The sequence below is a fragment of the Mixophyes fleayi genome, chromosome 2 (genome assembly GCF_038048845.1).
Source record: "Mixophyes fleayi isolate aMixFle1 chromosome 2, aMixFle1.hap1, whole genome shotgun sequence".
NCBI classification, from domain to species: domain Eukaryota; kingdom Metazoa; phylum Chordata; class Amphibia; order Anura; family Limnodynastidae; genus Mixophyes; species Mixophyes fleayi.
Genome location: NC_134403.1, coordinates 95,973,193 through 95,999,151, shown reverse-complemented (window position 1 = coordinate 95,999,151; position 25,959 = coordinate 95,973,193). Strand labels below are relative to the sequence as shown.

Below are 25,959 nucleotides of genomic sequence, written 5' to 3'. Positions count from 1 at the left end.
TATGAATAAATTATGTAGTATTACAGTCTACAAACTTAATAGTACAATAAAAATATAATGTAAATTGAAAGGGAACAGGACATTCCATGTTTTCTCTCTTAGCTTCTTAGACTCTGCACTCTGTCACAGTCACTAACACAAGTACCCCTGTAGACAGGCTAAAATGATGAGTGCTGCAGGATTATAATGATACCTACAATAAATTAATACAATAAAATAGAACAAGCACTTACTAAAGTGTTTGTACATGCTTTACCATGAAGTAATTATTATTATTTTTATTTATTTATAAGGTACCACATATTCCGTAGCGCCAGATAATAGTACAAATACAGACAGAACATAATCAATACAGTAAACAAATCAGAAGTACATGAGGTAATTACGCATAAGTAGCACAGATACGAGGGAGACGGACAGAAGACAGGCATGAGACGATAGGTACAGAAGACCCTGGCCATGAGAGCTTACATTCTAGAGAAGTAATTGCACGATTCCAGCATAGCAACATGGACTGCATTTTTCATAATAACCATCACTTTGGACATAGTGACATAGTTAGTACGGTAGAATATAAGACACAAATTCATCAAATTCAACCTTTCACTAGTCCTACATTGATCCAGAGGAAGGTAAAACAAAACCCCTTGTGTTATAATTACCAATTTAGCATTATAGGGGAAAAATGCTGCCAATATTTAGACATTTCCTCTCCTGGAACTATGGTTGATTCACTTCTCAATAGAATGAATCAGGGACTAATAAAGGGGAAGTAATAAAAAGTACATTGGTCTCAATATCATTAACATCAAATTCAGCTGAAAGGTATAAATGCTGTCTTAGATCTCTGATCAACAATACATCAAAAATTATTTTGTTGGTTTTCTAACAAGGCGTCTTTTGTTCTTTACTAGCACTGTACCAGCATAGTACTTACAGTTTTAAATCTCTAATTTGTATTCTCCAACCATTGTGAATGAACACTCAGGAATAGTATACGTCAGGTTAAATTTATTTTGCTAGCACCATGTGGAATTCGATTAAGTGCAATTGGCACTTTGTGCCTCTGGGACAATCTCAAGACATGGAGAAGAACTGCAGCTTCAGTTCAGAAATGGCTTTCTATTCCAAGCTAGTGATTCATATTTTCTTTATCTCATTTCGCTTATTTGTTGTTATTCAGAAAACAATTCATATGCATTTGAAATTCACAGATCATAAGAAGAAAAAAAAAGGCTATATTTATGACAATGCCTCCATCTGTAGCATACCCTAGAGAGAATTAAACAGACTTTGCAAAAATCCAATTTTCACATTGCAAATAAGTAGCACACGAGCATCCCAGCAATTCACATTAGAACTTCCTCTAATCGCTTAGACTACTATGAATCAGTGAGACTATTGATGTCTATTAATGTCTCATCAGGTCACTGGGTTTCGAAAATAAACCTATTTAGCCTGTGAATGTTTTGTTGTCCATATTTAATATATTTAGGTGCATCACTATATATTTAAAGTACTAGTAATAAGTACAGTGTGATATACTATAAATTCAGTGTATAAAATTTTCCGTAATTTAACTTTGTTGCATATTTATTAAGAAAGAACGTAATTTTTATTGCTGCTAGTTTGTGTCTCTATTATGTATGTTCAACTAGTGCTTGACAAAGCAATGGTCTGACCGGCCAACAGCCCACGTCATTATTTTATGTGGTTCCAAAATGACATCCATCCATAACAAGTACTAAAATGTGAGAAGTAACCATGGATTGTAACTTACATTATATGGTTATTTAGCACATTCTAAAATGTATCACTTTAAACAATCCCATGTCTTACATTGGCTTCTCCCACTCTGTGACATCAGCTGTCCCATGTTCATGTCTGCTTGGGTTGCAAGAATAGCTCAGGCTTGCCCTGTGTTCTGCCTTTAGGTGGTTCTTTGAGTTACTGTAGTCTAAGGGCTTGTTCACACTGGTATATACCAGTGCTAAAACATAAATGGACCTCATGCAGACTTGGCCCCAACTATTCCCCAAACTGCAGCCACAAATTGTATTCACTAAAAAAGCAGCAAGATACATGCAGGCCTGCAGCAATAGCTACATTTATGCCCATGTTTATTGCCATTTGTTTTGTTTGCAAAATACGTATTCGCTATTAGGCATCAATACGACTTCAGAAACCTGTGTAATACTGGAGGAAGAGCTTTCCTTCTCATATATGTGAAAAAAATAAATAAAGATTAAACACACGCACAGGAGTGTGAGCATTTGCAAACAGCCAATCACAAGTGGTTCGCAATAGCTGATAACCATCATCATCATCATCATCATCTAACTGCACTTCCCCCTGACCACCAGCAAATAAACGGCTTGGGCAAGCGTTTATGCTTTTGTATCTGCTCATAATTGTGCAAACACTCCCTTAGTGTACTCGGCCTACTTTAGAATATCTCTTCATTCCCCTGTCCCACCTCTCCTGATCATAAGTGCCAGATTCATGCACATCTGCATAGGCGTATATGCTTACAGCTACATAGCCATTTCATGCAAGATACACTACACAAACCTAAATAATTCTCACCTTGAATTAATCCCATGGTCTATAAATACCACCTACAGGCTCTTATAAAGTAGCACTGACAAATTAAATTGTAAAGCAAGTGCTTAATAGCTTAACAATAGCCTGAACTATGCCTATCATAGTAATGGGAGTATACATTTTGTTACTATGGTAAGGCATCATACCTTGGACCTTATTTTAAGTATTTTAAGGCCTAATCTGTCATTTAAAAATCAACTGGAAGGGTCTATACATATTTGTTAAGATCACATTCACTAGTTTATTTTTATTCTTTTAAATTCAGAAAATAACTAGTAGTTGTTCGTTTAAAACAAGTTAACCCGTGCATGATACTTATGCATTCTAGTCAAATCAAGCTACTTAAGGTGTTAAAAAGGTTCTTGTCATGCATTTGGGCCTAGCCCAGGCCTCCTCAGGGGAAGAGCGTTACTTCCCGACGCAAGCACCCTTTTTTAACGTGGTTTTGTCCACATGTCACCACCTCATCATTTTTCTCCATCACCTCATCCTTCATCTTCATCGCCACATCCTTTATCAAGCTACTTAAGGTGTTAAAAACTCCCCACTGTCACCCCCAGCAACCACCAACCACTCCCAACTGTCACTTCTCCTTCAAGAAATATATAGGTCAGTGTATAACTCTGCCCAGCAGGTGGCGCTGCAGCTTGTTTTTTTTTTTTTCCCAAACACGCCACTAGGCATTTATATAGTAGATGTTTGTTTAAGTTTGTACCCTACAGAGATTACGTAAAAATATTTTCACTTAGAGATTCAGTGAAAGATGCATATAACCAAGATTGCCCAAACGTTTGCATAGAACTGTACTTCATATTATACAGGCATATTCTACAAATCACATAAGTCAAAATCTTTAATGAAAGATAACTGCAAAGATAAAATAGTTCTACTCCTATAAATTGATGGTTACTGAAAAATTGTGACAAAAACGGTCTGCCCTTTATTTTCAGGGCGATATGACCTCATAAATACCTCTTTGCCCACTGAGCCAAAGAAATATCATCAGCATGTAACATTTCAGTACCTTTACTATGCCGTTTCCTTACTGCTGATGCATTGCAGTTATTTTGAAAGTAACATAAAGAATAATAACAGTGATTCATTTTTTTATCCAGTGCCTTGATGTTCTTTAATACACCATTCAACTTACCAAAGCATCCCATTCAGATGGTAGCAGGCTGCATGGCCATTACTCATAAAAACAGCTTGTATCTGTGGGTTCTGCTCAGCATCTTCCAAGATGATAAAGGTAAATTGGGTGGGTTTTGAGCAGGCGATCAAGATACCAATATTTCCTGATGGATATCTGATTTGTAGTCAAGGAAGCAAGACATTCTAGGTTAAAAGTACCAGTTATTGTGAAATATCAAGTGTAGATCTGCGCCAGCTACATACCAACAAGTAGGCTGATATAATCCAGATATAAATGAGACCAGAATGTAATATAATATTTTGCTCATATAATAAATGGCATAGTAAGTTCTGTGATTTACCACGACTGTGTCATATTCATTTCCTTAAACAGACACTAGCATGATATATTTTAACTATTTATTTTAGTAACAATAGAGTAGTGTCTAGAAATCAATGTTACAAAAATATAATAACCAAATTTTTCTTTCTATTTTAAATTTGGAATAACTTGGTTTGATTTATATGCAATGCTTCGTTATGGGCACAAGTACATTGACTTGTCTACCAAGAGCATTTCAAGGCATACGTCTTTGGAAGCAGTCCCGTAAAAGCAATCTGTGTCTAGTTTTGCTGGTTGGTAGGTGCTCGGGAAAATGCTCAGGAAAGAATAAAAATATGATATCAAAGTCCAACCTTGTACAAATTTAGGACCACACAATTTCATCATCATCATCATCTATTTATTTATATAGCACCACTAATTCCGCAGTGCTGCACAGAGAACTCATTCACATCAGTCCCTGCCCCATTGGAGCTTACAATCTAAATCCCCTAACATACACATACAAAGACTGAGGGAGACTATGGGCAATTTAATAGCAGCCAATTAACTTACCAGTATGTTTTTGGAGTGTTGGAGGAAACCGGAGCACCCGGAGGAAACCCACGCAAACACGTGAAGAACATACAAACTCCACACAGATAAGGCCATGGTCGGGAATCGAACTCATGACCCCAGTGCTGTGAGGCAGAAGTGCTAACCACTAAGCCACTGCATCATTTCAAGACTCCTAATGTATTACTCGGTTTATTTATCTCTTATATTAATTATTAGTGAAAGGGGACATCAGGACTGTCTTTATTTCATGTTCTATGTAGGTAGAAGTGTGCATAAAAATCCCTTTCCTGGAGAAGTGCATCTAGAAGGGGCAAAGTGTGCCCTATTATTTGTATAGAATGGCGATGTCAGGGACCTCAGAGCTGGCAGAGAAGTCAATGTGCAGGGAGAGAAAGGCTGTGAGCCCTCCTACAATGCAGTAACTCTCCTTTATAAATGCAGCCATATCATCCTTTTATTTCGTTAAATAATCCCATTTCTGCACTTCACTGCAAAAGTTAGTGCCTGTGTGCACATTATCCGCAAGGATTTTAGCAAGGGACACCTTGAAATGAACTAAATCTTCCCATCAGCCGGTGCTAACTCTTACACCTTGACAGACAAACCTATTTTGACCAGGAAATCCATGCAGTTCTACGCTTGTGCAAAATATAAGGTGTGTGATATCACAAAACAGCATTTGCACTGTGGATTTACACATTTGTGATTCATACACTACTCTTTATGTGTTGCTACAAAAGTCTTTGCAAAGCTCACTAATAGTCATTATTACTAAGAGAAGTTTCTATCTAGTGTGCATTCTGTTTAAGATACACTATGAGCGACTATCTAATGAATGTCAGACCCTGAAATGTGTATCTCTGGTTTCCAGTAGTTTCTGTCTTATCTGCTCTGTAGCAACCCCTATCCTCTTTCCTGCTGTATAATTAACTCTATTTAAACTACTGATAGTGATCAGTGTCAGGTTAATGACATGGTTGGTGATTGGGTAGCAGTGTCATTATGCCACACTACCTAAAACAGAAACTGATGGAAACCAGGGATAAATTAAGAAGGAGCACATACTTGTGGTATTTTAAGTTATACCATAAACTATCATCTCCGGTTTGTAAGTAATAAATACAGTATTTCCACAATGGGAGTACTAGATAACTGGACTTGAACTACCTTGCTATCTACAACTCTATTACCTAGATACTGAAAACTGAACAAACTATTATTTTGCAGCACAGTTAACTAACGACAAGATGATAGAGCGATAGCAACTGCAGGTTCACTAGATAAGGACATTTTCCAATAAGTCAACAGTCCTTTCAAAAACTTTTAGTTACATAAAAGAGATACAATCTTTAAATCTATTACAATCTATGGTTAAACATAAAATGAAATGATGCAAAATGTCTAGAATAGTGTGTTCAGTAAAAAGTGTAGTTACTTGTATACTGAAGCTATTGCCATTAATGTCAGCAGAAAAGGGAGGATGTCAAGAATATACATTTATGAAATTAATAGCAAATGTAATATATAGTTACTATTCCTACACTTATGTGGAGGTCAGGTGTATTCTACTATGAAAGAATATTCTATGAACTACTGTTGTGTTACAATTTGAACATCCGGATAAAGTCCAAAGAATTGTTACCAGTACTTAATGTTTTATTGCCTCATTCAATCTATATTATAAAGAGCAGAAATGAGCAAAGAATTAGAGGCATATTCAATTATGACGACAGATCGCGGTTACATACGGCTGCACATTTTCCATTGCCGCAACATTGCGGATTTCCCTTTGCACCCCATAGGGTTGTGGAGGGAAATCCGCAATGTTGCGGTACTGTATAGGCACTTTATGTGTGCAGCCAGGGGTAAAGACGATACGCTGTCTTAATTGAATATGCTCCTTAGTGTTCAATTTTCATTTAGCTGCTTATTCCTGGGAATAATTAATTTCTTTCTGAATTAGAACAATTACAACTGTAATGCTATTACTTATGCTATAAATTAGTGGACCATATTGGCAGTGTGATGGGATGGACTTACCGCCATCCTACTCCAATCTGGTTGGTGAAATCAAGCAAAACCAAAGAAAGCCGTCATCCCTGACTATTACTACTGGTGCAGGCAAGTCAGCCGCTGACTGTGAGTGTACTGCACATCAACATGGCATCACCAGTGGATGGAGGGGAGTCACTCCTTCACCAGCATCTGGTAGCTGCAAATTGACATGAATCAGAGTGTAATGGCCCTGGTGTGGGGAACTACATATGGAAAACTTAATAATAATTACAGAGTTGGTGGGGAACGTTGTTACCATATAAGTAATTGTTTTAATAAATAAAACAGTGTAGTGTGTAGAAGTATAAGGGAGACTGTTTAAAATAAAATAGTATGGACAATAGCATGTCTAATGTATAATATATATATATGTGTGTGTGTGTGTGTGTGTGTGTGTGTGTGTGTGTATATATATATATATATATATATATATATATATATATATATATATATATATATATATATATATATATATATATATATATATATATATATATATGTGTTGTAAGAAGTAGATGTGCAGTTTTATGCATAAATATATCATATAGAAACTTAGTTTTGGATGATAAAATCTGATATCTGTTTTCCAGTAAACAAATGACTGTTTGAAGCAAGGAGGAGCATGTTATCCTTGCACATAGGAGTACCTATTGAGATTACCCTATATGACCAGGCTGCACAATGATTTAGTTAGAAGCTTTGAACAACTGTGATAATAGAACAAGTTTGTCACTGGATTCCCAAACAAAATAGATGCCATTTACACATAAAAAGCTGGCCCCAAAAGATAGTCAGTGAGGAAGAGAAAATCCTATGTTTATGGCCCCTTCCGTGTCACCTGGAGATGAAATTGCTTTTAGAACAATTTGAACAAATATTTATCTTTTCTGTTGCATTCAGTTGCCAGTTTAATGGAGTTAAAGCTAAGCGCTGTCCCTGTGCCCGTATCCTTCTTGAATTTGGAGTCAACGGAGTACTATATGGCCCATGGACGACAGGGCCTTGGTAGGATCAGCAAGGGGACTGACTGTAATTATACAGGTCAACATTAACATAGCAGCATCATGTCAGTTACTGCACTGCCTATGTCTGCTTCAGCCTGGAGACCATGTATTCTCTGTTATGTACTGTGTGCTGGGCATCTTCTGGACCACAAAGATAGCTTTAGACAAATTGTGCAACTCAGAGATTCAACAACAATAATAAGTAAAACAATAATAAAGAGTTAAAAAAATCCAGTGTATTTGTGCGTAGATAGGACCTGGAATTTGAAGGGGTGCCATCCACTCTTCACAGTTCTTTAGAGTGATGTTGTGGGGCTCCTTTTTCCTTGTTATGTCCCTGTTTACTTGGCTGCCAATTCTGCACCCAATATGTACAAAAACAAATTCAGCCTAGGCACTTCAACTCCCAGCCAAATTCCCCTCAGGCAAACGATGTTGACCTAAAACTGAGAAGTAAACCTCTAGGTGAAGAAATAAGGGTGACATGGCAACTTATGCCCTAAGAATTATTTTTCTCAGCCAGTGATATGTATGAAACAATTAATTTAGAAAGAGCTATAATCAAATACAACACAGATAGTTTCATATGACAAGCATATAACGCAGAGCCCACTTTGATGACCAATATACACACTGAATTATTATTGAGCAATTGCTTAGCTGCAATTAACACCAGTCATCAGAATTAAATAAATTGAAATGGGAAATTGCTCTCCCACCATATAGTTGAGCTCAGCCTGTGCAGCCTAACCATAACTTCCTAGTACAGCTTAAACCTAAATTAACACCCCACCACAATGTTTCTGGATAACCGTAATCCCCCAAATCCTTCTAACCATAAACGTAGCCCCACCATGCTACCTACATCTAATGTTGTCCCTCTGACAACTAACCTGCTGTGGACAAAGCAGGAAGGGGTAAAAAAAGACTCATGAGCTCATGTTCACCTTCAATAATGCTAATTGTCTGCAAGGAATTGTACCTGGGATCAACTGCTCACTCTTTAGTGATTAATTGCCCCAGCAGAGTGATCCCCTTTTGAAGAATTGTGTACATGTAACATAGAACCCATGATGACTATCTCATTTTGAAAACCAGTATACAGTGATGGGCAAAAGTTTTGAGAATGACACAAGTATTGGTTTTCACAAAGTTTGCTGCTTCAGTGTTGTTAGACCTTTTGTCAGATGTGGCTATGGTATACTGAAGTAAAATTACAAGCATTTCATAAGTGTCAAAGGCTTATATTGACAATTACATTACGTTTATGCAAAGAGTCAATATTTGCAGTATTGACCCTTCTTTTTGAAGACCTCTGCAATTCGCCCTGGCATGCTGTCAATCCACTTCTGGGCCACATACTGACTGATGGCCGCCCATTCTTGTCTAATCAGTGCTTGGAATTTGTCAGAATTTGTGAGTTTTTGTTTGTCCACCCGCCTCTTGAGGATTGACCACAAGTCCTCAATGGGATTAAGGTCTGGGGCGTTTCCTGGCCATGGACCCAAAATTTTGATGTTTTGATCCCCGAGCCACTTAGTTATCACTTTTGCTTTATGGCAAGGTGCTCCATCATGCTGGAAAAGGCATTGTTCATCCCCAAACTGTTCTTGGATGGTTGGGAGAAGTTGCTCTTGGAGGATGTTTTGGTACCATTCTTTATTCATGGTTGTGTTCTTAGGCAAAATTGTGAGTGAGCACATTCCCTTGACTGAGAAGCAACCCCACACATGAATGGTCTCAGGATGCTTTACTGTTGGCATGACACAGGACTGATGGTAGCGCTGACCTTTCCTATTCCAGACAAGCGTTTTTCCAAATGCCCCAAACAATTTTAAGGGGATTCATCAGAGAAAATGACTTTACCCCAGTCCTCAGTAGTCCAATCCTTGTACCTTTTACAGAATATCAGTCTGTCCCTGATTGTTTTTTCTGGAGAGAAGTGGCTTCTTTGCTGGCCTTCTGGATACCAGGCCATCCTCCTAAAGTCTTCACCTTACTGTGCGTGCAGATGCACTCACACCTGCCATTCTTGTGCAAGCTCTGCACTGGTGGTGCCCCGATCCCGCACACTGAATCAACTTTAGGAGACGGTCCTGGAGCTTGCTGGATTTACTTGGGCGTCCTGAAGCCATCTTTATAACTATTGAACCTGTCTCCTTGAAGTTCTTTATGATCTGATAAATGGTTGATTTAGGTGCAATCTTACTAGCAGTAATATCCTTGCCTGTGAAGTCTTTTTTGTGCACAGCAATAATGACTGCACATGTTTCCTTGCAGCTAACCATGGTTAACAGAGGAAAAACAATGATTTCAAGCACCACTCTCCTTTTAAAGCTTCCAGTCTGTTATTCTAACTCAATCAGCATGACAGCGTGATCTCCAGCCTTGACCACATCAACACTCTCACCTGTGTTAATGAGAGAATCACTGACCTGATGTCAGCTGGTCCTTTTGCGGCAGGGCTGAAATGCAGTGGAAATGTTGTTTGTGGGATAAAGTTCATTGTCATAGCAAAGAGGGACTTTGAAATTAATTGCAATTCATCTGATCACTCCTCATAACATTCTGGAGTATATGCAAATTGCCATCATAAAACTGAGGCATCAGACGTTGTGAAAAATAATATTTGTGTCATTCTCAAAACTTTTGACCATGACTGTGCTAAGCAAAGCCCATTTTGGTGGTAACTATACAAAGCAGAACTCATTATGTTGACAAGCATGCTAAGAAAAGCACCAATGTTCAAAGCAGATGACATCCCATTGGTTTTGATTGGTTCGCAATGGGGTCACACACTGTAGAGTTGAAAATAATATAATTCATGAAGAATGCATTTTATGCCATTGTCACAATCCTGGTATCACAGGTGTCAGGTATTTTTAAAGTAAACATGATTTATTTTGATTTACAAATCTAAAGTATCCAACTAGTGAAATCTGTGTGACTGCTGGTGTAAGCTAGTGCGAACCAGAATTCTCACACAACTATACAAAGTTGGGCACACAGCTTTTTTTTAAAAAAAAAACACCAAATCGATGGACTGCTGTGCTTTGTGTGACTGCATCATGAAGAGATAAAAATTGGTCAGAGTCAGATTAAAATTGATCTGTCTGGATGGTAAATTGTATCAGCTACTGAGGTCTATAGTCATGTGGCCTGACTTCAAGTAAAATGCAGCTCTCAAATAGCTGGAACAGAGCAATTTAACCTCCTCTTTGTCGCAAGTTACTTTGGTGACAAAGCCAAGTTTAGGTAAATATACGGGTATGCAAATTATTTCTATTTCTGCAAATGTTCTTACTTGTCCACCGTGCACAAAACTAGGTGTATGCTCATATACTGATCATATACTGATTTTTGGAATTACAGCGTTTTGCACCGCCACTTGTAAGTCTGGCTTGAAATACGCATAGTGGAAAATTTCTTAAATTACTCAAGAGTTATTGGACATCGGAACTGTCTCTATTACATGTGTCACTTTTGCGTGTTTGAATTTTTTATTGCATTGAACAAAATGCATGCAGCAATTTTCTGCATAAAGTGCATCTATAAGGTAAAAGGTATCCCATTGGACATACAGGCTGATGGCCGGCTTCCATCACTTCTGAAAAAATGTAGAAAACAGATCTTTCTGCTGCCCCTACTAAACAAGGAATGTCCCCAACATGCACTTTCTCCACCCTTTGAAAGTAATTTAAATAATCTTGTCCGACAAAACAAAATCTTGGTTTTCAATGTGGACTCATAACTAGATGCACTCATGAGCCTAGTCTGCACTGAACAATAAACATTCTGATTCCACCAGCATGTTAAATACGTCACCCCAGAAATGACCCATACTAACTGCCTACTGCAGTTTTTTTTATTTATTCGTTTATTAACAGTAATTTTTATAACACCTACTTATTATGAAGCACTTTAAAGCAAATATTTAATCATTCACATCAGTCCCTGCCCCAGTGGACGGACAGACAGATGGACGGACACACACACACACACACACACACACACACACACACACACACACACACACACACACACACACACACACACACACACACACACACGTTTATTTTGCTAGCAGTCAATTAAACCAGAGCCCCCTGGAGGAAACCCACACAAATACAGGGAGAACATACAAACAATGACCTTAATTGCAGTTTTAAAATAATCCTTACTTCTCTCAGGACATACCCTCCCCTGTAGAAAGAAACACTCTTCTGCTCCACCTGCCAATTCTCCCCTGGTGATCATAACTAGTGTATTTTTCCATGCTCGGCATTGTATGTTAACAACGTCACAAAATAATTATTGTCACTACAATTTAGGTGTTTGTAGAGAATGCAAATTGTTTTTCCCTAGCTCCTCAATAATTGAGCATTGTGATGTATAGTATTCCATCTCTGTGTCTCATTTGCAGATAGAGATTTTACAACTGTAACTGTCCTTGAGTGCAATGGGGATTTTTAGAAAAATTGTTTGACAAATAATTTTTAAGAAAATGTTGTTTTGCCTAGAGCTGCTTTCAGTTTCTAAACTGCACTAGAAAGTAAAAACAATCAGTTGCTATGGGCAACACAAAATTGGAACAGTTGTCATTAATGCCCGCCACTGTGTAAATGCAATGAAAATCAAAAGGGTATGTAAAAAATGACATGTGTATCATATTAAAACGTGACCCACATTCCCTATGATTGGAGTTGAAACTTAAATGTTTTATAAATATTTCAATAAATAAAGTACCTCTGTCAAAGTCGTATAATTGGATGAACGAAAAGTATATTGGTTAATATTGTTTTATCATGCGATTGCACTCAGCATCCCACGGTACACGGGGCATGGCGCTATCACGCGGTAAAATACGCACGCACACACTCGCACTACAACATTTGGTTATTTATATATTTCATATTTATTAAAGGTTCCAATCCACATTCATTTATTAGTAAAATGTATTAGATTGTATATTTATTTATATATAATACTGTAGTAAAGGTTTTTATGGTTCAGGTGTTTTAAAAGATAAAGAGTTTGGTCTCATATTAAAGCTTATTTCACCAGCATTAACCCTGTGTTGATGGAATAGCGATCGCATCTAGCGATCGCAAGATACAAGCAATATGAGATTAATGCTAAAAAAAGACTTTTGTGTGGGTCAGTTTGAACTGGTCATTCAGAGTCAAATCATGGGAACAATAGGGTGGGGGATGTTCCCCTCACCCTTTGTAAGAATCAAATGAACAGACCTATAACTTGCAAGGAACTGGAATGCCATTAACCCCCGGACCAATGAAGACCTTACTAAGTGTTAGCTGGACAAGTATATACAAGCATGTTGGCCTTTGTTAGCTCTCTCTCTGAACGTGGCTACATGTGAGCATGGCTGTGTTCCATGGACCTCGGTGAAGCTCTATAAGGAAAATGTAATGTATTTGGTGTTTTCATACTTTCCTGCTTTAATGTAACATCTTTAATAGGTATCATGTATCGGCTATATTGTACTGTATTGTACTTATTTATTGAACTGCTAAACAAATTGCTTTTGCTAAATAATATGCTTGTGCTTCGGAAACACAATACAATCGCTTGGGCAATGCTTATTTGAAACCGATAAAATTACTTTAATACCTCTTAGACTAATGCTCCATGACTCACCACATGACAAGATGCTATTATACACCAGATGCACTGCACTACTGGTTGTACAATTCTCCTATTTCCATTAGTGTACCACACTACAAACAAACAGTAGGGCCACATTACTAAAGTCCTAATTGCCTACATTTTGGATTTCCCCTCTGGGTGTGGGGGGTTTGACAACGTTATTTGTGTTATCACAATCCACCTCCCTGCAGCACAATGGCGTGACTCACATCATCGCACAACAGGGCAGTGTCCTTCATGATAGGCAGAATCTGGAAGGGTGGCCTACTCTGATTGGAGAAGAGGACTCTCTTGGAGATTCTGGAAGAGTAGGCAAGTATGACTAAAGTACAATATGGAGCTTTGATGATTATTCTAAAGCAAGGCTTTGCTTGGTAAAAATAGGCAAAGCATACTTCTCAACTTTGTAAGTTGGTGAATCGGGACAGCGGCGTGCACTAAAAAGGAGTGTGGTCACGCATGGTGGCCAGATCCATGTCATGCGTTGTTGTACTGTTTTTTCTACAGAGTAGAATAAAACTTTAAAATTCATAAGCTGCTGTGTTACAGAAGCCTACAGCATGTGTGCTGCCTAGGAGCAGGAAACACAGCAATACTTAGGACATGAGAGACGGCCTCACTCTTTAAAAGTAGCTTCTTACAGTTAATGTCATTATCAATATCCTGTTGTGTCACTCACCGGACCGTGAGTGCCTCTGCTCTTGTGCGTGGTTCTCTCTCCTTCCTGCCAGCGCCTGTCCTGAGCCGCGGCCGTCCGCCATCTTGATAGGACTGCGCATGTGCAGGATCCCTGAACTCTTATGACCTTGCGGTATACAAACCCGCTATAGACTATTAGCTGTTATCCTGCATATTTGCTTTGGACAAGCCTCACTACTCAGCAGCGGTATACATACCCGCTATAGACTATTAGCTGTTACCCTGCATATCTGTTTGGACAAGCTTCTCTGCTCTCCAGCTGACTATTACTATTACTCTACTTATCCGCACCTGGACAAGTCCTCACCTCCTCGTAGTGGTACAACTTGCTATCCGCAGACCACTGACTCCCCCGCTACCTACCTGCACCTGGACAAGTCTTCCCATCACAGCAGTGGTACAACTTGCTATCCACAGACCACTGACTTCCCCGCTACCTACCTGCACCTGGACAAGTCTTCCCATCACAGCAGTGGTACAACTTGCTATCCGCAGACCACTGACTCTCCCGCTACCTACCTGCACCTGGACAAGTCTTCTCATCACAGCAGTGGTACAACTTGCTATCCGCAGACCACTGACTCTCCCGTTACCTTCTTTCACCTATTCCCGTCCGCCCGGCTCTTCTTGGTTGATACCTGCCTCTGCACTATAGTTGCAAGTCGCTGACTTTCCTACCATTATAGCTGCGAGTCGCTGACTCCTATCTATTCCATTGACATTCTCTCTCCACCTGCTGTTGTATAACGTTCCTACTATTCACCCTACTGCCCAGTGGATCGCTGTGTAAACCCCCGCCCCTCTGGTAAGCATTATCATCTGGTGAATCCTGGGTAGAACTCCTAGTGCCCGTGACATGTTGGTTGTTTCGTGGGACTGAAAGACTCTGTACAGTAGAGGATGTCATATGCAGATTCAGCGCAACAGCTCCAGAGCAGAGGTAGGTATTTGCTACCTGAGTCTGAAGTCTGACCATACTCTAACTCAGTAATAGTGGGAGTAGTATCAAAATTCAGCTTCACAGCATGTGCAACTGATTTGAGGCTGAACACAAAATTGTGTCAATTTCATTACCGATTTTTAAGATGTACAGTCAGTGTAAAATATGAGTCTCATGTCAAGTTTCAGGTTAAATTAGAATATTTTTACATTTTTATCCATGTGATTTTCATATTAATAATAAGTCATTATGATTTTAACATTTGTTACATATTTTTCATCATATTTTTTGCAATGTGGCAAATGGTACAACCTGTAAGGCTATCACGGCTGATATAGGTAATTACATCCATAGATATCTTGCTGCACAAACCTTGTGTGTTTTTTACTGACCAAAATTCATTAAAACTGAAAACAAAATAACCTCAAGATCATTAAACTGTATGACAGCTTTAGACGCCATTGGGCCCTGAGCAGAAATCGTGAGGTCACCGACCTTGGTATAAGTTGGTCTAGAGACTGAATTGTGCATGCTACTTTGCCAAATACATTATACTAACTCCCTTACGCAAACCACCTTTATTAACTATTGGAGTTAGATAGGCAGCTACTACAAAAAGGTGATTCATTCTAGTTATTGTCTGTTTTATTGGTTAGTCTGTTTTATGCCAATTAAACTCTTGGTTTAGAAAAAGTTACATATACATTTTTTAATATTACTTTTAACCATTTTTACTTTTATCAGTTAAGCAGAACCCTATTTTGATGACGATTAAAATAGAGAATATAAATGTTTTGTAGTAGTAAAACTCAGTAATGGAAGTTGCAAGAGCAATTTGCCAGCAAAATTGGATTTGCAATACCACAAAAACATTTATGCATTCAAAAACAATAGAAGTAATAAACAATATAGTTTAACAAAGAACTACACCCAAAATGCAGGCTCCCTGTTGAAACCACCCCTTGGATAAGAGTCTGGGGGAGTCCTTTCCCTGGGTTCCCATCCTTTGTCTCACAACCTGCCACTGGAACTGAAGCAGGTACCACCATGTTCTTGTCCCTGCTGGAGGGATGAAGACACAAGGTAGTAACCAAAGACAATGCCGTGACATTAATCACTATCATTCTGCATTTAAGTTTATGTACTTATGCTAAACACAGTGCACTTTACTATAGAAATAGCTCTAACTGTAGACTGAGTACATCATAGGCTTTCTATCATGATGGATACAGAACCTGTCCTGTCCCATCTGGAAAGAGATTGACGAAATTCTGTCCTGAGTTGTAACATTCATTGATAGTCCCATTGAGCCACTGTGGAAAGTAGAAATAAACAAAAAAATGTTAAAAATATAGTATCGGACAACTCTTAGACCTGGCTTTACAAATATAAACAATCCATCCAATAAATTGCAGCTGTCAGAAGCTCATTTACAGATGCCTATGTTTTATTGCCTGGAAAAATATGGTATTCAAAAATACTCTAACATTGTATATCATAAATCCTCTGGCTGATGTATACAAACATAATAAATAATATTAGTATGTATATGTATATCTATTAGTGCAGCAAAAGTATTTCAAGGGAATGACTATAAGAACATTCTACTTGCATGCATTCCATTGAAACACCACGCCATACATCAGTTGGGCAACCATGCTTTAAACAATTGTGTCAAGAAACAAATCACGACTTTAGAAAAATATTTTTAGAAAGGACAGAGTTGTTGTAAATAGTAATGATTGATTTAACTTGCTATATTCTTTGATCAGAAAAGCAATGTGTATGGATGTTCAGCAGGGCAGAGTTTTAATATACCTGCATGAATGAACATCTACCCTGAGTTGGTAGTTTTCCTTAGTCTAAAGGTCACCAAGAATTCCCTGTTGCCTCATTGCATGGATGAACTCTCAATAGTAATGAAGCATTCCCTGTCACATGAAAATTAGAGTACTGATTTTCTATAATTACTGTATAATTGAAAATGAAACAAACATGCAGATGGATAAAGAAATGCAAGTATACACAGTGTATATATATATATATATCTATATCTATCCATCTCTCTCTCTCTCTCTCTCTCTCTCTCTCTCTCTATATATATATATATATATATATATATATATATATATATATATATATATATATATATATATATATATTACACACACACATACATATACACACACAGGGCCGCCATCAGGAGGGTTCATGTGCAAGGGGACCCCAACGGACTGAGGGGCCCCCTGTTACCTGGCCTTAGCACTGTGCACGACACGGGATCAGCCCACTATTCACATGTGTTGCACACAATGTGACCTGTGCGCCATACCACTCCCAGGAAACAAAAGAGCCAGAAATAACAGTCTGCTTCTCCAATACTTCCTCGGCTGGATGAAGCGTAGAGAGGGCAGAACAGGAGATAGAAGAAGGGAGAAGAACAGGTCTAAGTAAGTCTGTTACTGTAACGTGGTAGAGAATGGGCTATGTAATTTAACAATGAAGTAGGAGATATTTATTGGTAGAAACATATATTTAATAATAGGGGCTATTAAATTTAAATGAATAGGCACTACAATGAGCCCACTATTAAACTGGGGTGATGGGACTATTTATTAAATGCTGTGATGGTTTTGAGACTATTAATTAAATTTGGGACCATTTAAGGGGAGGAGGTCTAGTGATCAAATGTATTTATTAAAGCCGGGGTAGTATGGGGGAGAAATAGGGTTAATTACTAAATGTGAAAGCTTTTTAATTCAATGTTGGGATTCTTTGGGGGATAAATATGGGTATATATTAAATGTGAATGTCATTAATACGGAAGGAAGAAGAATGCCTACACTCAAACAAATTGCTAGATGCCAGTCAAAGTCTTCAGCTCACAAGTAGATAGATCAGAAATAAATTGGTACATTGAGAAAGACCCCAGATTGTGGGTTGAAAAGCGTGGGAAGTAAACATATTGCAAGATAATCACCCCTCCTGAGGAAAGGTGCATATCAGCTGTTTAAACCTGGGACCAGAATGCTAATAGCAGCTGAAAACTATGTAAAGGTTTGTAAGAAGGAAACTACATAAAGGAGAGAAGTGGTCACAGCTGAGTGACTTGTGCTATACTGAAGTGAACCTGTTTGTTTAAAGTAAGTGCATTCACAAGGGGGCTGGTAAATAATGAATAAATATTTGAAATTCACCTTACTGAAGGATACTTTAGAGCATATAGGAGTAGATTAAATTCCCCTCATTGGCACGCATTATTACCGTTACTGCGGTAATTTTAATTATGGATTTTTGCTCGCGGTTCAGGGAGCTGAGAGCTAAAATCAGCATTGAAATTACCATAGTAACGGTAATAATGTGCAGCAAATCCCGTAGCAACTAATTGTGTGCGTAGAATTGAATCTACACCATAGATTCGGAAAACCAACCTAAACTGCTACACAATATTATTAATTTTCTTTTATTCCCATTTATGTACCATCATTGAGAAGTTGCCTGATGAATAATCTTTAAACACTGGCCATATGAAAAAGAACTGATCAAAATCACTGAGATAATTCTTGAAAATTGAAAAGTTAAATGTGTTCTTTTTTGTGATTTGTATGTTCTCTAGAGATGCTCAGGCTCGGTTCCCCGAGAACCAAATACACCCGAACTTAGCAGATCCAAGTACCGAGCCAAGCCGGCTCGGTGCTTTGCGTGCTTTCGGAATTGAAACGAGGCAAAACGTCATCGTTACGTCGTCGGATCTCGGGAGTTTTGGATTCTATAAGTACCGCCCCTCCATGGCGTTCTAGCGCCATTTCACAGAGGGACATAGAAGGGGTAGCACAGTCTGTAGAGCAGACGTCATAGGTAGAATAGAAAGAGGAGGGGGTAGCAGTGTTCTACAGTGACATTCAGGAGAGCTCCATTGCTCCATTGCTAATTGTCATTGCTGAAATACAAATACTTTTATCTTGGTCAAGAAAAAAAGAGCTGTAATGCAGGCAAAGTTATCTGCAGAAAAAAAATGCCAACATGCGATTCTACACACACAGTGGCAAGGAAAGTATGAGGCCTTCGGCTTTCTCTATGAGTGCTAGTTCTGCAAATATCACTGAGGCATCTTCTTGTAAGGTCAGTCGTGACTAAGCAAGACCTTGTCATTCGGACTCCAAAAGTGGTACCCAAATACTTTTACATGTAAAAGCCGAGCTGGAAGAAAACAGTAAGGCATTAGAGGAAAATGTATGTTCAGATTAAGAAATGACACAAATCCCTGAGCAGAGTCTATCCACGAGTGCTATGTGTAATCCTGACCATTCTGATAGTGTACCCATAAAGATGGCCCCTTTCAGCATTTCTACAAATGTGTGCTTGAACAGTTTAAGTGTAGCCAGTGATACACAAATTGAGAATGCCACTTTGGAATTGCAACAGGATGAAGGGGATATTTGTATAGCCGACGAGGGCACTAATGAGGATGTTGATGAGGATGATGTTGTTTGTGTAAGTCCTGCACCGGTGGAAGCAATTTTTGCACGTGATAGGAAGAAGGCTATTGTCATGCCTGGACATAAAACCAAAAAATCCACCTCTTATGTGTGGAATTATTTTTACCCAAATCCTGACAACAGTTGTCTAGCCATTTGTACCATTTGTAAGTCCACAGTAATGTAAGCGTGGATGTCTAAATAGATGTGTATATGTATTACCTTCCACTTTACTGATGTTTCCTCAAGTGTTTGTAATCTGCACTTTACATCAAAGGCACCTAACTATATTATAATTTTGTGGGAATTGGGGATGATTCGAAGCTCAGTGATGAACTTGCTTTTTGCTGGGAATTACAATGGCTCTTTTTAGTGCATTGTCTGGCACCCTGGATTGCCCTGGGTCTGATAAAAGCACGCATTCCGCGGGGGTCAGCGCTCATTGTCATGTACTTTTCTTTTCTGCCACTGCTGTGTGTCAATGTCTCCTACATGTGGTAGGAACTGCCTTGTTTTTGAATCATTGCTCTGTCACTTACCATCCAGCCAGGTTGCTGCAGTATTTGTCTGAAAGTGTATGAAAATAATATTGTGACCTGTGAGGTGGTCAAAATTGACTGCAAATTACTTTAAGTTAGTGTTATTGAGGATAATAATAATGTAGAAACAAAAAAAAGAGCAAAACAATGTGATTTTAGCTATTTTTCTAAAAATACAGATCCAAAACCAAAACTTAAACCAAAACACTCGAGGGTGGTTTTGCCGAAACCAAAACACGAAGTTAATCCAGATCCAAAACTAAAACCAAAACCAGAACACGGGGGTCAGTGAACATCTCTAATGTTCTCTATGTTTTGAACTGATATAAATGGTTTGCGCCTTTACACTTATATTTGTATTGCGTAGGTCAGAAATAAATATCTGTTTATTTTCCATAATAAAATGAGAAAAGTAGGTAAAAGAAAATGATCTTCTCAACATGGCAATATTTTTTAGTTCTTTTTAATGTTGTCTGAAAATTATTTTTTTTTAAGAACTGTGTCTGTTCGAAAAATTAAGTTCTGGGCATCTCTGAGAAACATAATTATCAGCCATATCCATTACACCACCTATAGAGTAGGTGTAAGTGCCTATTGATAGTGATTATTAGGAGCAACTGTAAAAAGTCATTTTATATACAGTATGCATTGAGAACATCTTGATAAATGTATTTGGTGAGAAAAAAAATTCAAAAAATTTCAATTCATTTGTCAGTTTTTCCTAATGATTATATAATTAACTGGTGACAATAAATTAATACTTTTTTTCTGTGCGCTCTACTGGGACTTTATATTGAACATATGTATAGTTTGTATCTTGCAGTGTGTTGTATCTGTCTCAATACGACAAGTGCCCTATACACAGCGTACCTATACCAGTATTCAACAAGGGATGTTTCTTCAGATCCGCTTGTAGTTGAATACAGACGTATGTATGCGCAAATTAAAATGCACAATACGTTTGTTTTGCGTGCCTTGATGAATCAGGCCCTATGTTCACAAGTCTGTAAGATATTGGCTATTTTTAGGGGGTCTTTGCACCTAAACTTCTGAAATAAAGCACTTCCTGTGACTCTAGTGTCATACAGGCTCCAGCACATTTTTGCTTCTAAGAGTTTGTGTGACATGAACGCCACATTTACACAGTGACATGAACTCCACATTTACACATTTACTCCAGTAGTTTCAAACGGGCTTTAAAAACCCACCTTTTTCTTAAAGCCTTCCAGTCTCCCACTTAACTACCTACCTTATCCTCTGCCTCTCCCCCTTCTTTCCCCTTCCCTGCCTCCGTCCCTCTACTCTCCCTCTCTCCCCTGCGTTTCTCCGTCTGTCCACCCCTCCCCTTAGATTGTACGCTCCTCTGAGCAGGGCCATCTCTCCTCCTGTTTCCACCACTTCTAACTCTGCTCTCCAGCTACTTTGCCCTCCTCCTCGAGGGCCCTCCTCCCCCCTCTGGGGGTCTCCCTGTCTTCCGCGCCCTCCTTTTGGGCCCCGTCATTTGCGGATACTCCCCCCGCCCTCACTAGCTTTGCATTGAGCTTACTGAGTTACTGTGCTTTATGTTTACTGTACTGTGCTGTCTCACCTTGTATTGTAATTCGTTTTTGTCCCTGTACGGCGCCACGGACACCTTGTGGCGCCCTATAAATAAAATTTAATAATAATAATAATAATAATTTACACTGCCTTGTATGTGCTGGCAAATAGATGCTGAGCCCAATATGCAAATGCACAAAGACCCTGTGTGACACTAGTCTAATATGTCAGCTGAAACCAGTAGGAAGGAGAACAGAGATCTTTAACTGCAAAATTTAAAAACAGGAAATTTAATTTTTTAACATAATTTGAATTGCTTTACGCCATTTTAGAATAAACGACTTTGAACTAAAAGTAGTTTTGTTGTCATGTTACCTAGATAATGGACCCATTCCAAATGATGGTTCATTTGTTGTAATACATTGACATGAATGTTTCATATACTGCTGTGTTTTTAGAAAATGTAGTTTAATGATGGAGCTGAATAAGTCAGTAACAAGTAAATGGTCATCAGTGAAAATGATGAAATTGTGAGAACAGTTGATCCTACATTTAACTCGCTGAGATGTGACCCCTGTGTCAGCTTCAATCATAAAACAAGATTGCTATCTTTTATCCAATTTCACAGCTCTTTTGTTCAAATGGAAAATGTGTGAATCTAATAATATGTGAAAAGACCTAAGAAAGAAGATAACATAGGAGGTTATTGAAAAAAAAAGATAATCCGCCCCATCTTCACGAGGGGTATTAGGACAAAGTGACACCTTCATGCTCACTACAATTGGGAAGACCTCTGTATTCTTTAATGTAACAGGTAAACACTTTTAAATGTGTCACTGGGGGGAGGGGGCATCAAATACTGTGATCATATTGTTGCTATAAGAGATGTATTCATAAATATGGTCATCTAACAATTGTTTATCCTGCAAATGTTTTCAGCATTGTGTGATGGAAACCACTTTCTACTTCTATACCACTGTATGTATGACGTTGACAACTAGATCTTCCTCTTATTACACTGATACATTGAGGCAATGGTTGACCTGACACATTGGTGAAAATCTTGGATCAACGCTGGAATGGAAGCAAACCCTTTTTCTTCATGAGAGACTTTCCACGATAATCTCACAATACTGTCTTAGTGTTAAATTTATCTTTCGTGCAGAGGCAAGGTTGTAAGTAAGTTTTACTGACAATTTTACAATAATGTGTTGACAGCTATAATTTATTTCACTGACAAATGAATATGCTATTTCAAACATTACCCAGAAATAAAAATAGAAGCAGAATCTATAACAACAAGAGGCATGGTGGTTATAAGTAAGAGATTCAAAAACATGTACAATCTTAAAATCATTGGTGTGATGTTTCTTTGGAATTATTATTGTAGTATAGGTGTGAGTCTGAGTTTTACGGACCTGTAACTTTTTCTTATTGATGGAACAGACAACAAATAACTAAACTTATGTTCACATTTACTGTGTGCAGTAGCTGTGTAGCTTGTTCAATATTCACCTTTTTATATACCAGGATGAAGTTTGCCATTGACATGTAGGTGTATTAATGAGAGTGTGCACATTCCAGGTACTGACAGGAGCCAGATCAATGTCACAGGTACTTCTGCCTACAGTAATTAATTAACTTGAATAATATCTAAGACATTTAAGACAAAAAGAGGGAGGGGCACAGTTGCATTGCTGATTTTTCTCAATACAGTTATGCATGTTTATCGTTATACATTGTTATCAGGCTTTTACACAGGTGTGTCACATTACCCAGGAACATGCCTAGTGCTTCAGAAGTGTTCAGCTACCCTCAATCCCACGCACCTATCCTGAAAACAACCTTGAATTGCCATGCACACAAGTGGTGGGTGCATGACAGCAGGATAATTGGGAGCAAGGGTACTATTAATCATTATCACCATTTATTTATATAGCGCCACTGATTCTGCAGCGCTGTTCAGAGAACTCATTCACATCAGTCCCTGCTCCATTGGAGCTTACAGTCTAAATTCCCTAACACACACACAGACAGCTAGAGAAAGAGAGACTAGGATCAGTTTTGATAGCAGCCAATTAACCTACTAGTATGTTTTTGGAGTGTGGGAGGAAACCGGAGCACCCGGAGGAAACCCATGCAAACACAGGGAGAACATACAAACTCCCCACAGATAAGGCCAAGGTCGGGAATTGAACTCATGACCCCAGCGCTGTGAGGCAGAAGTGCTAACCACTTAGCCACCGTGCTGCCCAAATGAATTTTTTAATGTTAGCTTTTTCAAAACTGCATGCTTTACCCTACTTTGACTAGAATCAGCTTCATCTCGCCACCGCTGTACCTTTTGGTAATCTACATAGCCAACCAGTATACTGAATACAGCCTCTGGCAGGACATACATTTAGAGTTAAAATCAAATCCAGTTAAAGGGTGCAAATATACATCTGGACAAACCATGTTGCCATTCAAGGGATGCAAATACATTTTCTTTTTTTAGAATGCAGCTACAATACTTTTTGCTTTTACACAAATGCTAAGCAGCATTCATTTAATACAGTGATTTACATCTGAGCTATGATGCTCCCCCTCCACAATGTAGACCTGTCCACACATTTTAACTTTGCCCTCACAGTGTAACATGCTTACCCTTATCACTAAATGAGGCCCTTTATCTGTACAACATTAGAATATTAAGACTATACTGTATTCTATTCAGATGCATTCATAAACACTGATATATACTATGTGTAAGGCGGTTTCCTTTACATAGAAAGACGGAACTTGACTACCTAACTTTGGACATAATTGCAAATGTCACGTAGGATTAAATCTGCTTCTGTTTGTGGTATATCTGGCAAATTATTAAATAAAAAAAAATAGATACTGAACACATGGCAGAGATTTATAACACAAAGCCTCATGGTTTATTCAGTTGACTACACCAGGGCTCAGTAAATCTGGTTCTGTTGAGTTGTAGCCTTAGATAAGACCCATCCTAGCTCAGTGACACAGAACTGAGCTTGACATCTCTTTATTACAGTGTCAGGCCAGCCATCCAAGTCATTACTCAGCTCATTCATACAGATGAACCAGCCATCATTTTTCTCCCTGGAGAGATATATTAGTTGGAATTCTCTGGTATACTCAGTGCCAACACTGTCCATTAATTGTGCAAAACGTATGGGGTATTATGAGAACAGTGTAATGCTGTGTCTGTATGAAGCCATATGGTATAAAAAAATATGGGCATTTAATACTGTATTGCTAGAAAAATTAACACTGGCGCTGCATTGAAACAAGCCATATGTTTTCTACATCTATGCCTGGACAGGAGATAACAGTGTTAAATGGTGAACTCTGTATGTGTGTATAAGATAAATGTATCACTGCTAGAGTAAACTATGATAAATAAATTATAGTAGAATAAAGACAAAGTAAAGCCACCTTTTTAGTTTAATATATAGAAAAGTATGTGTCTCAATTAACTAAATATATGTGCAATAATTAACATGTTTATCCTTAACTAAACATCTCTATTGTTTAGAAAAAGCAAATAATGGAGAAAAAGCAAATAATGGCAAGAACTAAATGGGGTCTGATGATCGTAGACATGGGGGTATATTTACTAAAATGCGGGTTGAAAAAGTGGAGATGTTGCCTATAGCAACCAATCAGAATCTAGTTATCATCTATTTAGTACATTCTGTAAAATGAAAGCTAGAATCTGATCGGTTGCTATAGGCAACATCTCCACTTATCCCTTAGTGTGAGTTGATCATGGGGTGGCCTGAAATGATCAGGTTTTTCATTTTGGAGTTTTGATTGGTCTAGGGTGGTGCTGCTCTATTTTACATATAGGGGGGAAGTCAGAGCTTGTGTGAGTGGCAGGCTATTTTCGGAGGTGACAGAAATGCTACGTACAGACTGGTATTCCATACAAACAAGGCCAGTGATATCACAGCAAGCAAACTGACAAGATGTTCTGCTCAGCCTTTCTATCCTGTATTAAATCAATATCACAGCTGTCTGTAATGTGTGTGTGTTGGGGAGGCACTGCACAATCCAACTCTCCTTTGTATCAGAGCTGCAGTAGAAAGTCAGGATAAGAAGAACAAGTTGGAGCTCCAGAACCGCTAATGTACTATATGTCCAGTATAAATGCAGTATGACTATCCGAGATCCCAATTAGACTTCACTCAAGAACAGAAAACCAGTGGAGATTTTCAGCTCTTCATACACTTATGACCTGGAAATACCACACCTAGCTGTTCTGGAGAATGTTTTATCAGTTATCCAGGGGCTGAAACTGAGTCAGATGTGCAACTGCTTTTCTTGTAAAAGAAAAGCATTTCCAAACTGCGCATGTACAGCACAAATGCACATGCACATCAAGTAATTTCAA

At 38.4% G+C, this 25,959-nt stretch overlaps 1 protein-coding gene across 1 annotated transcript in view; it reads right to left on the bottom strand.

Annotated features, from left to right (window-relative positions):
- Positions 1–25,959, bottom strand: part of ERICH6B (glutamate rich 6B) — a 192,822-nt gene that overhangs the window by 42,969 nt on the left and 123,894 nt on the right. The window contains exons 12-13 of the mRNA XM_075198034.1: positions 16,232–16,314; positions 3,755–3,910 (exon numbers count right to left, since the gene is read on the bottom strand). Of these exons, the coding sequence (XP_075054135.1) occupies positions 3,755–3,910; positions 16,232–16,314 (239 nt within the window). The remainder of the gene's footprint in view (positions 1–3,754; positions 3,911–16,231; positions 16,315–25,959) is intronic.